We start from the raw sequence: 14,660 nt of genomic DNA, 5'->3' as shown, positions 1-14,660 counted from the left end.
GTTGACCCTGTGCTAACTTGCATATGACAAATAAAACTGAAAACTGAAAAACTGAATAGTGGTGATTTTGTTTGTTAACTTCACCATTCACATAAAAGTTTGCCTCATCACTGAACAAAATCTTCTGCGTGAACTGAGGGTCCTGTTCCAATTTTTGTTTTGCCCATTCTGCAAATTCTCCGCGCTGATCTGGGTCATCCTCGTTGAGATGCTGCAGTAGCTGGAGTTTGTAAGGGTGCCATTTGTGAGTAGCTAATATCCGCTGAAGGGATGTTTGACAGTTTGCTAACTGTAGCATGGGAGATGGGTGGTCTCGTAGGGTGTCTGCATTGAAATCTGCTGCAATGACCCGGTTACTGCGTTCACCAGATATCAACACAATTTCGATCCGCTCCTCACGTGTTAACCTCTTTGACATGTCAATGGCTGTGAACAAAGAGAAACTTGTAAATAACTCATGAAAGAATAAAGTTACGTTGAAACCAAGTCACTTAATCTATGACCTCAGTAAACACTGTCCTCTTGGGTTTGTCAGCTCAGCTTATCGAATACATTATGATGTTTATTTTATAAATTACAGTCTTTACAAGGAAGCTGAGAAAGAAGATAAAGCAGCGTGCGCTACCGCCATCTTTCACTGACAGTTTCTTGTTTACTACCCTGTTAAAGCCTGCTCATACCAAACAACGACTCTAGTGTTATGGTGGGGGTTGCTAAAACGGTTCAGTCTAAAATGGGAAGTGTGTTGATGGATGCAAACCAACCTGTAAGACAGCTTGCTTTCTTTTCCCACTCTTCCCTTTTGTAGTGATCGGAGCTTCTATGAGTAGAGCCAACCAGAGGAGCAAACCAAACACACGACAATAGACACGCCACCCAGAAATAAGGAAGAAGAGCAGGAAAAGAAGAGATCTTCCTCGAATCCATCAATGCATTTATCTATGTAACTACACACCTGGTCCAAGAGAGGAACAAACAGGTTCCTCTATAACTCGGCATGTATCTGTAGGCAATACCACAGAATCACTTCCCTCCTACTCGGCATTCTCATCATCAAGTACACATATCAGAGTAAAACACTGGAAGTCGTACTGTTAAAAAATATTATCTGTAAAAAAAACTAAAACCTGAAAAAAACAATAGATCATTGTAACAAAAAAAAGTGGTGTTATGTGAATTGTGTGTATAAAAAGAAAAAAAGAAGAGTTAAGAATTTAAGTCATCTATGTTTTTAAGCTATAGTCTTTGTTGTATTTGTTGCATACCTCTCGTCTGGCTGCAGGTAATTATTGTTATTATGTGTATCCTCACAAGCAGTATCAAACGGAGCACATGCAAAAATGCCGAAGCCTTTTGAATATCAAGATGTGATCACAAAGAGGCTTTTAGTGAATATTTAATAGTAGTTAAAAAAAGATGATGTTCCATGTGTAAATGTAATCCCTTTAAATATAAAGTATGTTTATGTTCTGTAAATAGTATACATAGATATAACGAAGATTATCATGAACTTAAGACTACTTCAAAATGTATCAGTATCACTCTTCTTCCCTGTTGCTATGGAGATGTTGACTTTACCAGATTAGTGTAATAGTGAAAGTAAATGTTGGATTGATGGCCGGCCTGTCTGTGTTGTGTACAGTACAGTTCAGTTTAGCTCTTATAGTTCTGGCATCATCAGTGTTAAAAACAAATCTATAAATATATCCTGCACTCTGAACATCCAGACCTTGACTACGTCTCTTGGTGGTCCTTTGTGGGAACTCGTGCGCGTGTGAGTGTGTGCGTGGAGTGTCGAATGGGATTGTGCGTGTGCGTTTCAGTCTGTGCATGTGAAGTGTAGAAAGCTGCTGGTTAATTTGCTACGTTTGTTTTCTCATGTCATGTGTTCAGTGCTTCAAAGTAAAAAGTTCTTGTTCTGTTTGACCATTGGCATCGTGAGCGTATGTGCGTGTGTGAGTGTAAATATATGTCAACATGCAGATATTGCAATAAAAAAAGAGCACATATGCACAGGAAATGGTGTCATTTCTTTTCTATGTGCCGTCCAGAACAAAAGGCTCTGAGATCCTGTAGATGCATTTTGAATTAACAAAGTGAATATTACATGAAAATTACTATAAAATGTTTATATTTTTATTGAAATGACTGCGTATGAGACAGCGCTACCCTTCTGTGTTCACATATAATTGGACACTAAAGATTCCGTAGTTTAGAATATTCTGGCTTAAATGTCAACGACAGGATTAGCAGACATCAGTGATTAGTTACTAACTCATTCAACTAATTGGCTTCCTGTAAAGACCAATGATGTTATGAAAGCATTATAATATCTGTAAAACAAACAAAAGAAACATCTTTACAATAATTCCAAATTATTTAGCTGAGCACTATAAATTTTAGGAATTGTTAGACATTTGCTAAGCCAAAGTGTCAAAAAACAAACAAAACTTTAGCTAAATCAATGGGAAGTGAAAACATACTTAATATAATAGAACTTGGAATATGAAATACACTAAAATGTGCAAGCTGAGTAAGAAAGAGTCCTCAGCTACACTGTCACAGACTGCGTCTTTCAATCTTGTAATATATGTGAAAACACAGACTGTATATAAAAGATGGACAAAGCCACTGTTGCATTATGTATTAGTTTCTCCAGGACGTCACACCTTTTTGCTAGTATGCTTTGTTTGTTATTTAAGCCAGAACCACTTTTACTCCAACGAGTGAAATGCTAGGTTATTAGCTAACAGTAGCTTGCTCGGCTAGTATCTATAAACTTTACAGACGCAGAAACAAAGACACGTGGTGAGTGCGACAGACTGATGGAAGTATACTTTGCTGTGGTCTGTAGGGGAAGCAGCATCAGAGCTGGTAACACCAATAGACTGATTAAACTGATTAGGATGGCTGGTTCTGTGACTGGCTGACAACTGGACACTTGTGAGGTAGTGGAACTGTTATCCATCATGGATAATTCAGTTAACATGCTCCACAAGGTACCAACAGCCCAGTTCAGTAACTCACTGCTGGGCTTAGCAGAGGCCAAGCCCAGCAGTGAACAGCTACAGTGGCCTGTGTTCTCACACCTGTCAGTGAGAGTTCCTCCCCACTGATTTGCACTGAAGAGTCTCCAAACTGATGAATTGTAACTAAATGTATCAATAATTTTCTTATATGTGTGTATTTAAAAATGTGACCTGCTGTTACAGTTGGTGTTATATTTGGTACTCATTCAGTTTAAATAGGGTGCAGTCAGATTAGCATATCTTTTTAAGCTACTGGCCGAGACACAAGGGAAGGAAGTTCATGTCAGATAAATCCTTGGTCCTCTTCGGTCTTCAGCACTCTGGTACACTCTCTAAAAGTCTAAAATAAAACAACAGCAAAAGTCTGTTACTGTCAATATTGATACAATCTACAGATTTGTATCATCCAAGGCTAATTATTAAATGGACTGGTTCTTAAATAGCATTTTTCTACTCTGAGCACTCAAAGCCCTTTACACAACTTGCACCTTTACCCATGGACTTCTTTTTTTTCTACGCACTTCTTGTCTAACATTCACACACCGATGGATGCATCAGAGAGCAACATGGGGTCACTATACTTGGCATGCAGACTGGGATCAAACCACCAAACTTCCGGTTAGTAGGTGACCTGCTCTACTATCTGAGCTACAGCCACCACTACCTGCAGATAACTAAGTTCACCTTTTTAAGGTCCATGCACCATGTCTAGCAATCTGTGTTTGGGCAGAACAGGAAATATTTTTCTTGCTTATATTAAGAAGGTTTTACTGCTTCCTTTAAGTTGAATGAGAAATGTATATTTTGCCAAGTTGCCTTGTGTCTTAGCAATGTTACTTCATATGAAAAGGGTTCCTGAGGTCTCCATGATTAGAAGTCGGCTCTATGTACAGATGTGAAATAAGTCAAACCTCAAGTAGGCCAAAAAAACAACAAAATTAAACCCAAAACTGAAAGTGCTTTAAAAATGCCAGCCCTTTGCCTGTAGGAATGAATAGTAACAATGTATATTAATAGCAAACCTTTTTATAAGGTAAGCAAGTGTGTGGATTGTTTAAAAGAAAATTCATTTTAAAGCTTTTTATTTTGAATTTGCTGTAAAACAATTTTGTTTTACGCTAAACCTACAAAAAACTGAATTTTCAAGGCCAAGCAGTAATTCAAAACTGAGCTAGTCTGATGCAGCAGATGCACTTCTTAGTTGAATATGTCAGCAGTCACTGTCAAAGCTGTGAGGCCAGTCAGCAAAGGTGGACCCAAACGCAAAACCAACAGAGACTGGTGTCAAGTTTCACAGCCTTTACATTTACACACAAAACTAAGCATGAAGGTAAGTAACACAGGGACACGGACAATTATTTCTGATTACCACTAGCAGGTGTAGACGTGGACAGAACGATCCAAATATCAATACTTAGGCTACCAGGCGAAAGCGCATCAAATCCGACTTTTTTGACCCTATGCGACCCATATCCGATCATGCTATGACAGTGTGAACGGCACAAATCCGATATTTTCAAATCCGATCGGGGTCACTTTCGTATGTGGTACTGAATCCGATACATATCTGATGTTTTAGAAAGCGACTGCTGTTTGATGGTCATGTCGCATTAAATCCATCTTTTACGTCACTGACACAAGACAGACGCCAATTATCAGCGCCCGAGAAGACATCGCGAACACTTCCTGGCCATCCAGTGTAGATGTTGGGAAGACAACGTTGAAGAAAACGTGAACATTTCCTTTGAAGCCCTGCTCCTCTCTAAAACAGCAATAAGGATCATCATTAGGCCATATGTAAATAACAAAATAACTTTATAACTTAAAGTAAAATTGGTAAACTTAAAGTCCGAAACAAGTCTTTATATTAAGGCCATCAGTCAAACAATACTGTTTGATCTGGGTCTAAACAGAGCGCGTTGTGCGTGACGTCTTCTTTTGCGCATGCGGTCGCTTTGATTCCGCGCGTTTGCTGTCACATTTTATTTGTAGTGTGAACAAGCAGACAAAAAAAATCGGAACTGAGCATTAAGACCTGCAGTGTGAACGTAGCCTTAGTTTCTATCCTCTCGGCTCAGTATGTAGCTCACTGGTGCAACACTAGCAGCTGGTCTGTTTGCACTGAAGTGGATAAACTTGATGGCAAACAGGTGCTACGACTGAGGAGCGGGAAAGTATACAACTCCACCCTAAAGGGGAGGAGAAAGGCAGCATGCGCTGTCAGGTTGGAGAAAGAAACAGAAACTGTGACAGCGATGCAAACATTTTTTGTCTTTCCGTTTGCAGTGCAGATGATCTTCTTGATTTTTTAAAAATTGAAATAAGTGTCAAATTAAAAGAAATACCTTCATCATTCAGCTTTACAGGGAGTGGATCTGGTAAGTTGGTGTTGGTTTTCAAGCTTTTTGTAAGTTTTGATATATGTTCTTCCTCTCAGTATGACTGTGCCTCCATTGAGAACAAGGGCTGATTTTAACAAAACAGAAATATTGATATTATCGGACGTTTATACTTTATTTAGTGTTAATGAAGTAAAAAACAAAACAGTATTATTGTTATCCAGGTTTTGTGCATTATATAACCCTCCGCGCTGGATGTTCACATCCGTCCGCTAGAGGGTGCTGCAGACCCTCGGTGTAGAGCCACCCTCGTAGGCTGCTGACCCGCGTTCACCCGTACTGTACAGGCATGGGGGAGGACCGAGCATAGAGAACTAGTAAACGCCGTGGGGTTCCCTGTGCACACCGTGGCCATGACTTTGACAGTACCGACTAGCGGACGTTGCTCTCCCGTCTCCAGGCACCTGAAAGCGGACCGGTAGAGGAGGCTAACACCGGAGGGAGAGGCATTAGCTGACGCCGGCTCGAGTCGGTAAAGCAGCTTTTATTTGATTTTTTTTTAACGTGTTTGTTGAGCTTGTTTCTTCACGAGATAACTGCCGCTCCTCGTTCAGCGGTTTTACGTGGACGCTACCGGGAGGCGCTTTTATTTGAGCGGTGGAGTGCTGCTGAGTGAGACAGTTTGACACTTTCAGCGAAAACAGGCTGAAAGCTTCTGCTCGGGGACGCCGGTGCAAGGTGAGCGCTGTCCTCACGTCAACCCCGGCGCTGCGCCGGCCTGCTGTACTCCAGCTACAGGGAAACGCCGTCGTCGTGTGGCCGGTGCACTGCAGCTCTGTGACGTCCCCAGGTTCACCTACACCGGCTTCCTCTTACTGCCACCGCACTGTGTGAAACGAGTTACTCTACATTCTGCAGTCAGAGGTGAACGAGGGAAGATGTGACAACTATGTAGTGTCTGTGTGTGTCTGTAGTGTAATCTCCACCGTCACTGCTCGCTCCTTTGCTGTGACATGTGCCCATAGGTCGGTCTGTCCGTGGGCGCTTGCGTGCCAAAGTTTGCCTGAAAAGCTGCTGGAGGATTCAGAGTCATACCTGTGTCATAGGGCGGTGTCATGTATGAAATGTGGCTCCCAGCCAATAGCTGCTTCTATAGGGAGAGGCCTAGTATATGAGTTTATGCCATTATGCACTGGGCTGCACATATAGGTATTAGCACCAGTCTGTTGTACTTCTCTGCAGTAAGGGTGTGGGTGGGTGTGTCGTTAATGTACGGCCTCACAATTCTTATTGCCATTCCTATTCATATGACTGAGTGTTTGCTAAGCATGTGGACCAGTCAAGGGGGGCTCAGTCATTCATTTTCTGTCCAGACTTGTAGTTCCAGACACCTTGGTTTAAGTCAGGGATGTCAAACTCCTTTTCTATCGTTTGCCACTTACAGCCTGCATGATGAAACTGGAGTACTCGCAGCTGAAAATAGGAAGGTTTCATAAAATTAAAGAAAATGCCCTTTTCTTCCAAACAAACAAACAAACTGTGGACTCACTATTAAAAGAAAACAGTTAATTCTATAGCAGATGATGGAAAACAGGAACTTATTTGTTATTTTGTTGTTTATCCATTACTTAATTACTTTTTTAGGGGGGGGGGGCTGTCATACTTATGTAAATGCTGTTAAAAGTGTAAAATCTATGCACTCCTTTACATTTTCCAAAGCTTTTATGGTGGGCTGGAATGGTATGTTTGATACCCCTGGTTTGAGTGCTGCAACTAACTAGGGCATATACAGATACATGGCTCTAGTTTTTTAATAAATTGTAATCCTAATCTTTGAAAAATTCAGTAAAAGCTGATTTTTGGCTGCTTGCTGATTCATAAGGGGCTTGCACAGCAGGTAGCTCCACATGTGTGAGGTCTTTTTTTCTTCTTCTTTTTTAGCCAGATGCCGTTCTGGGGATTTGTCTCCTCCTGGATCTTTTACTTGTTTCGCAAATGTATAAACTACTTCACTGTGGTTTACACATTTGCACAGTATTATTCTTCTATCTGTAATTTAACATCCACCTTGAGCTACTCAGTGATTCATAACTTTGTAAAGTTACCTGCTTCACTGACTATTCAGTGCCTAGCAGAAGCTCCTGGCTACAGCTGCCTGTTTTGGCACAACTGTCAATCACAGCAGCCACCTCTGACTTAAAGCCTTAACATAATCCAAATGTGTATGTCTTAGAAGCATCTGAGGTTGTTATAGTGGAAGAATTAAGATGATATTCCTCCACCATAATATCATCATTAAAATCATATTACAGTATATTTAATCAACTCGCCCATCCAAATCATTGAAGTCATGTGTTCCAGTTCCTCGACCACAGGTGTATAAAATCAAGCACCTAGGCATTTATGAAGGAATGTGCTGCTCTAAGGAGCTCAGTGAAATCCAGTGTGGTACTATGATCGGATGCTAACTGTGCAACATGTCCGGTCGGTGCACTCAGTGACAGTCAGTCGCTACAGACCTCCAAAGTTCATGTGGCCTTCAGATTAGGTCAAGAACAGTGTTTAGAGAGCTTCGTGGAATGGGTTTCCACAGCTGAGCAGCTGCATCCAAGCCTTACATCACCAAGCACAACGCAAAGCGTCAGCTGCAGTGGTGTAAAGCACACCACCACTGGACTCTAGAGCAGTGGAGACATGTTCTCTGGAATAACATATGACACTTCTCCATCTGGCAGTCTGGGTTTGGCGGTTGCCATGAGAACAATACTTGTGGGACTGCACTAGGCCAAGTGTAAAGTTTGGTAGAGGGGGAATTATGGTGTGGGGTTGTTTTTTGGTCCCTTTGTTCCAGTGAAAGTAACTCTTAATGCTTCATTTCATCCCCCCAACTTAGTGGGAACAGTTTGGGGATGGCCCATAAAGATGGATGAGTGAGTTTGGTGTAGGAGAACTTGACTGGCCTGCACAGACTCCTGACTAGGGATGGGTATCGTTCAGGTTTTATCCGATACCGGTGCCAAACCGGTACTTTTGAAACTGTGCCGGTGCTCAAACGGTGCTTAAAGAATGGAGAACACAAAATTGGTCCAAAAACCTCTCATGTTCAGCTGGTTTTTGTAAAAAGATAACAATGTTAGCCTTTTCTGCAGCTATGGGGCATATATGGTATCACTCTTGGCTGGAAGCAGTGCTTAATCAATGGAAAAAATGCAAACTTTGTCCAAAACCTCTCATGTTTAACTGTTTTCCACTTCTTCTTTGGTCATTTTAGCCCTTCTGGCCAGGGTGAAGGGAGTATCTGCCATCAAACAAGAAGACAGCCGCATGTAGCTATGATGATGTTTGCTAGTTCACCTTACATGCATTAATGTAATAACGTGGTTAGCCTACTCAACGTAAATTACACACAAACAACATGAAGCTACTCACGCAGAGAAGAACGGCTGCTGCTGCATCATCATCCTCATCATTCCTGCTACACTGGCAGGGCTAGGGGCCAGGACTCTCCTCTTCGGGTTCTTGGGGGATGTTGCGAACTCCGGGTCCGATAACTGGCAACCCACCCGCAGTAGATGTGCTCGGTGTGAGGTCTTGCAGCAAGCTATTAAATACGGCGCATTTCTCAGCTTTTAAAAAAACGCTATGCGTCGCCAGGTGTTTCATGGGATTTGAGGTGTTACCTCCTTTGACAGTATCACAGTATCAGCTTAAAGCACTTGTTGCTGCTGAGTTTGCATCTTTTGCTGTGAAGTACAGCCAGACTTTTGACCGCTTCGCCTTGGACATTTTTAATCTGTAGCTCTGCTCTAAAAGAACGTACGTACCTGGCTCCGCCTACTATCCTCAGAAACGTAAAATGATTGGCTAGAATCTAAAGTGTATCACAGCTCAGGGAAAAAAAAGCACCGAAATAAAGCACCGAAATGTGCGCTGCTTTTTGGTCTGGTTACTACCGTTTATGTCAGAACCGGTGCCATCCCTACTCCTGACCTCAACCTGAATGAACACCTTTGATATATTAGAGTGGAGACTGTGAGCCAGGCCTTCTCGTCATCCCCTTACAAATGCACCTCTGGAACAATGGTTATGAATTCCACAAAACACTCCTAACCTTGTGGAAAGTCAAAGCTGTTATAGCTGCAAAGGGTGGGCTGACATCATATTAAACCCTGTGGATTAAGAATAGGATGTCTCTCAACTTCATGTGTGTGACAGCAGATACTTCTGTGTCTGCGTCCATTTTCATAAATTTGTAGGGCTGAATGGGAGCTTGTACAAAGACAGTGATGAAGGACTGAAGGACTATAGGGGAAAAAACAAAAAACTCTGAGCAACAGCAGCCAATAAACTGGCTTCAGGGTTCTGGCAAAGAAAGTTTCCTTACTTGTAAGATTTCGTCCAGCATCGAGAGTCTGCACAGAACACTCCTTCAGTGTGTAGTGATGAATAAATGGAAGCAAAGAGACATTTTCCCCACATCTTTATTCATTTATCATTTTAAATAAAACACTGTCAGAGCCACAGCTGCGTATGAAACAAATTAATGTGGACCCCCCCTTTAGTATTTCCCCAGAGTGCAAAATCCAGACCTACATACAATTACATAGGAAGCACTCTTGAGTTCCTTAAGTTATGAGTTTGGTAGCTGGTGTTTTTTATTAGTTTTCAGCAGCCGTTTGAAAATGTATTCAGCTTTAAGAGTTTCCCCTCAGCTCTAGCTGAACCTCAGTGCCACAGCTTAATAAATCATTTCAAGGGTGCCTTTCATATATATTTTCTGTGTACAAGGCAACTCAGAGGATTTCATTTTATAAAGAGTTGTTTTTTTTCTTTAAGGAATATCGCTGTTCTTAGTCCTTGTAAGGGAATTACAATGAACGAGTGGATGGAAGGAATTACAAAGCAAAGAAAGGCCATGTAAGTTTAAGCATGCGTACACATACAAAGCTTTAATCCCTGCCAGCAGCTGCAGGTGACCTCTTTTTGACATCCTCATTCTCCCTCCTCTAATGCAAGGCCTGCGTCCTTTTCTGAGGTTCAGAGTTAATGTGTAGCAAGAATGGGGTGCAGGCAGGGTGAGGAGAAAGTGGCATCCCCTCCACTGCCCGTCAACCCTTCACCCACTGATCCAGGCTCAGCGTGAGGGTTGCTGAGTGTGTTTGTCTGAGCTTGGTTACATAATGTGTGGAGGCAGCCGTTGCCCCAGTCCTCAGAGGTCCCTCGGCACGCTCGCATCACACAGATGTAGACGAGCGTGTGCGTTGGAGGGGTGGGGTTAAGTGTCAACATGGACCACAGAACTATTGTTTAAGTGCTTTTAGAATCAGATGGACATTTAGAATTTCACTGCAAGTAGTATTTGGGTGGCTGATGTGTTTCAGGCAAGAAAATGTCAAGAAAAAGTGACAACTTGAGCCAGTTTTGCCCTCTGCAATTGTAATTCAACCTGGGTAAACTAGCCTGTCTTCTCTGGGAACTCTGTCGACATTTTAGTGCAAGCAGCGGCACTAAAGCTGTTTTAAATGGCTCCCTATAGCATTATGGTCACTTTAACCTTCAGGTCAGTGTATTCACCTGGAAGGAGAGGTGAGAGGTCTAAGGCGACATATTTTAGATCTTTATACAGTGCGTTCTGTATGTTTACGATACACACCACACTTGTAAGAATCACAGTTTCCAAGTTCTAAGACTTTTTGTCGATATTTGATCAATAAATAAGTCGATCATGAAGAGCTTGGTGGATGTGGCAAATTGTTACCGTGACCCACTCCACACCCGTACAACGTTGATCAGAATGACATACACGTACCAAAGACACAACCTCCTTGGCAGCCGTAGTTAGTCATTAGCAGCTCTGATTCTTAGTGTACCCTTTCTGGGACCTCTAGAAGCATTTGTGGGCTTTTATTTAGAGACCGTGAATGTTTCAGTTGTCCTCAGTCTAAACGTACATGCAGATACAGCTGGCTGATAAAGTCCAATTTCACCTATGCAATCATTCTTTGGAGTTCGTTTTAACTGCAAAGATCTTTGTATATTTTATTGTCAATAAATGAAATGCTTCCATTTCTTTACAGCAGCGTGCTTTTTCTCAACCCCAAAAGTTGTCAGTGGTTTACTTCAGCTGGAATCGCTAAAAAACAAGAACTTTGATCAACAAGAACCACCAAGATCTTTCCAAATCACCTCCTAAAGCTGGGCATACACTCTGCGATCTTTTTTGTTTTTTTTCAGTGGCGTTATTCAGCTCCTGCTGAAACTGTACAATTGAATCGCAGGGGTTAGAAGTTCGTAGGTCACGATGCAGTCTCGCACTATATGACCTGATGCTCTGATGTGACCTGAGTGCTCAAACTGTGCGTCTATAACATGAAGCTTATCCAAAATCTTCCTCTCTGTCTTTCACTCACACAGACACACCACCACCATCAGCTTTGCTAAATTGCTAACGAAAACATTGACCAGGCAGCTGTGATTGAGCAGCAATGTCCATCCAACTATTTTCACGGTTGTTGTGGTCGTGATCATTTTGTGAGGCCACATCGAAAAGGCTCGGATGAAATTGCCAAAGTTCTACAAGTTGTGCCTCCATCGCTTGTGTCCAGATCACACGCTGCAGTGCTGCTCTCTTTTTCACTTTCATTCTTGTGTTTGCGCGTGCGCAGTGTGAGAGGTTGCGTTGACACCCTCACGACAGGCGACAGGATTTCAAACAGGTTTGATTTTCTTGCAACCATACGATTGCTGGTCGTGAGGTGTTAATCGCGTCTCGTTATCCCACGTATACTTCACCATGCACGACACACGATTAAGGCAAAACTCGGGCCGATTTATTAATTTTTACTCTGTGATGTTTATAAAAATAATGTTAATAAGTAATTATTTAAAACAACTGAATTGAATATAGACCAGAATAAATGTGATTATGTTCCTTGCTGTAATGGAGCAGCATTCACATGTAAGCTGTTTTTGTATTCAGAGAAAGGAGTGTAACATGACACGGTCAGACGACTAATACGCAGAATGTTAATCCCTCATATAAGAAACCATATAAACCTCCAGCTTAACTTTCTCATACAAACCTGTTGAAGGGAAACACTAACATACTGCAGATGGCTTCGTTCTCTTGGAAGGATAAAGGGGAAAAAGGGGCTGCCAAATAAACTTTGGCAGCCATTATCATACCTGGGCAGCAGCGCAAGTAAAAATCTGTGTGGAAACATTTTTCTAAACTTCATCAATCCTAGTTTGGCATTTTCTACTGCAGCTGTTGTTGCTTATTTACCAGCTTGTACAGTAACACTGATAAATCTGCTAATCTTAAATCCTGACTGATTGACTGGTGCATTTACAGTCCAAAGTTTGGACACAAGTTTATTCAAAGCATTTTTTTTTTTTGGTAAAACAGCAGTGAAGACTTTACAATGATAAATATGAAATGTAGTACACAAAGTGTGTATACAAAGAAGGCATGTTTGTGTTGACTTGGAGCCTTCTAAGTAGAGCAGTTTCACCTTTGAGCCTTACCGGGTTCTCCCAGGATAATAAATTTAACATGTCATTACCTTGGAATTCTTTCCCAACAGTTCCCATTTAGTCTGAGCTCTCGATGAGTGCTTTTCTTAAACCCTGTGGTTCAGCTCCGCCCAAGTCATCTTGGGTGAGTTGAGGTTGCTAATTGTGGACTGCAACACGGCGTTGCTCTGCGTTTTGGTCAAAGAGGCCTTACAAAGTGTGGAGATGTGTTTGGTCCAGCTCTGCTTGGACTTGAAATGCATTAAGAAGTCAAAAACAGGGTCTTTCTGTGTGGAGTCTTCATGTTCTCCCCGTGTTTGGGTGGGTTCTCCCCGGGTACTCCAGCTTCCTCCCACAGTCCAAAGACATGCAGTTAGTGGGGAAAGGTTAATTGGAAACTCTAAATTGCCCATAGGTGTGAATGCAGGAGTGAATGTGAGCAAGACTGGTTGTCTCCGTCTATGAGTTAGCCCCACGACAGATTGGCGACCAGCCCAGGGTGTACCTTACCTCTCGCCCTAATACAGCTGGGATAGGCTCCAGCGCCCCATGTGACCCTGAAAAGGATAAGTGGAAGCGAATGGATGGATGGAGGATTTGAAGTCTTCAGTTTTGTCCTATGATATAAGAACTGTAAGCACTTGTTAGTGTGAGCGCACCTTTTACAAAAATAGCTGTAATGTTCTCGTTGTGTTCTGTGGGTGTTCACACACAGACTCTGGTGATTATTGAAAAGAAAGAAAGCTTTTCCACAGCTTTCTTTGGAGTCATACTTTTCTGTTAAAGCAGGAACCTGCAGCTTCTGTTTAACAGAAGCTACAAACACCCACTGTTGAACTCTGCTTTATTGTTTGTGCTTGACAACCAGTTGTTGACTCCATAAAGATACTGATACAAAATATACTGCACTGAAATGAAATGCACGTTGGCCTTTATGATAGTCTGGACCTTTGTTTGAGGAAACTCTCTCTAACTGGAGTTTCTATACCAGTGCTATTCACCGTGAGTTGAGTACCAGTGGTGTTAGCTGTGGAAAAATGTGAGCACAGCCCACCTTTTTGCCTATTGTAATGAAACACATAAATAAATGAAACTAGGTGCTAGTAGTATGAAGCTGGGTTGTTTAACACAAACCTTAAAAAAGGGACTTATTGTTAGTTATGGATACTCTTTCCCGATGTTGCAGTATTTGGCACCCAGGTGAATTGCTCCCAAATAAAAATGGCTGAACCTTGATTTAATCTTTATTGGTGTTTACTTGGTTTACAACCACCCAGTTTTGTCAGCACAGAGAGGTGTGTAGTGAGTTATTGGATTAGCTTAGCTTGGAAATCAGAACCTGTCACATAGCAATCACACAATAGTTTGTTGAAACACAAACTGACGCCAGAGTGCGCCCCAGTAAGAAAACGATTCTTTCCTAAATAGTTTTCACTTGTTAATTTGGAACTATAGAAAACGGTTAAAGGTTATTAAAGACTCAGAGTAGAAACCTTCATCCTTGGTTGTCCTGCACCAAAGATTTTTAAGATTTTTCAAGAACGACCCTTCAGCTTTTATAAATAGTACTTTGTTCAGACTGTGTTACAATTACCTATTTATTATGGTAGTGCTAAAGAAGATTTAACTTCCTGTAATGGCCACTGGTGACTGGCTCCATGAGTGAGTCAGTGCCAATATTAAATCTTTACACCAAAGTACATTTTTATGGTTTTGTAGAAGAACAAAACAGTTCTGTCTGCTAAGTTTTATCTCTTAACCGTGTTTGCTGTGATGC

The 14,660-nt window shown here is 41.7% G+C and overlaps 2 protein-coding genes across 8 annotated transcripts in view; both read left to right on the top strand.

The window, feature by feature from the left end:
- Positions 1 to 2,020, top strand: part of nsfa (N-ethylmaleimide-sensitive factor a) — an 82,898-nt gene extending 80,878 nt beyond the window's left edge. For all 3 annotated transcript variants that reach the window (XM_004570307.4, XM_004570305.2, XM_004570306.4), the window contains one exon: positions 809 to 2,020. Coding sequence is in view for 1 of the 3 variants with exons in the window: in XM_004570306.4 (XP_004570363.1) it covers positions 809 to 830 (22 nt within the window). In the remaining 2 variants the exon portion in view is untranslated. The remainder of the gene's footprint in view (positions 1 to 808) is intronic.
- Positions 2,021 to 5,244: 3,224 nt separating this feature from the next.
- LOC101478180 (thyroid hormone receptor alpha) overlaps positions 5,245 to 14,660 on the top strand; it is a 106,189-nt gene continuing 96,773 nt past the window's right edge. For 2 of the 5 annotated variants that reach the window (XM_004570308.4, XM_076882895.1), the window contains exon 1: positions 5,670 to 6,292. The gene's annotated coding sequence lies outside the window, so the exon portion shown is untranslated. Of the gene's footprint in view, positions 5,408 to 5,668; positions 6,293 to 14,660 lie in introns of those variants that run through there. The other 3 variants (XM_076882894.1, XM_076882896.1, XM_076882893.1) reach the window with 3 other exon arrangements.

The sequence above is a fragment of the Maylandia zebra genome, linkage group LG4, assembly GCF_041146795.1.
Source record: "Maylandia zebra isolate NMK-2024a linkage group LG4, Mzebra_GT3a, whole genome shotgun sequence".
NCBI classification, from domain to species: Eukaryota; Metazoa; Chordata; class Actinopteri; order Cichliformes; family Cichlidae; genus Maylandia; species Maylandia zebra.
The sequence above is the reverse complement of the archived record's forward strand: the minus strand, read 5'-3'. Positions and strand labels throughout refer to the sequence as shown.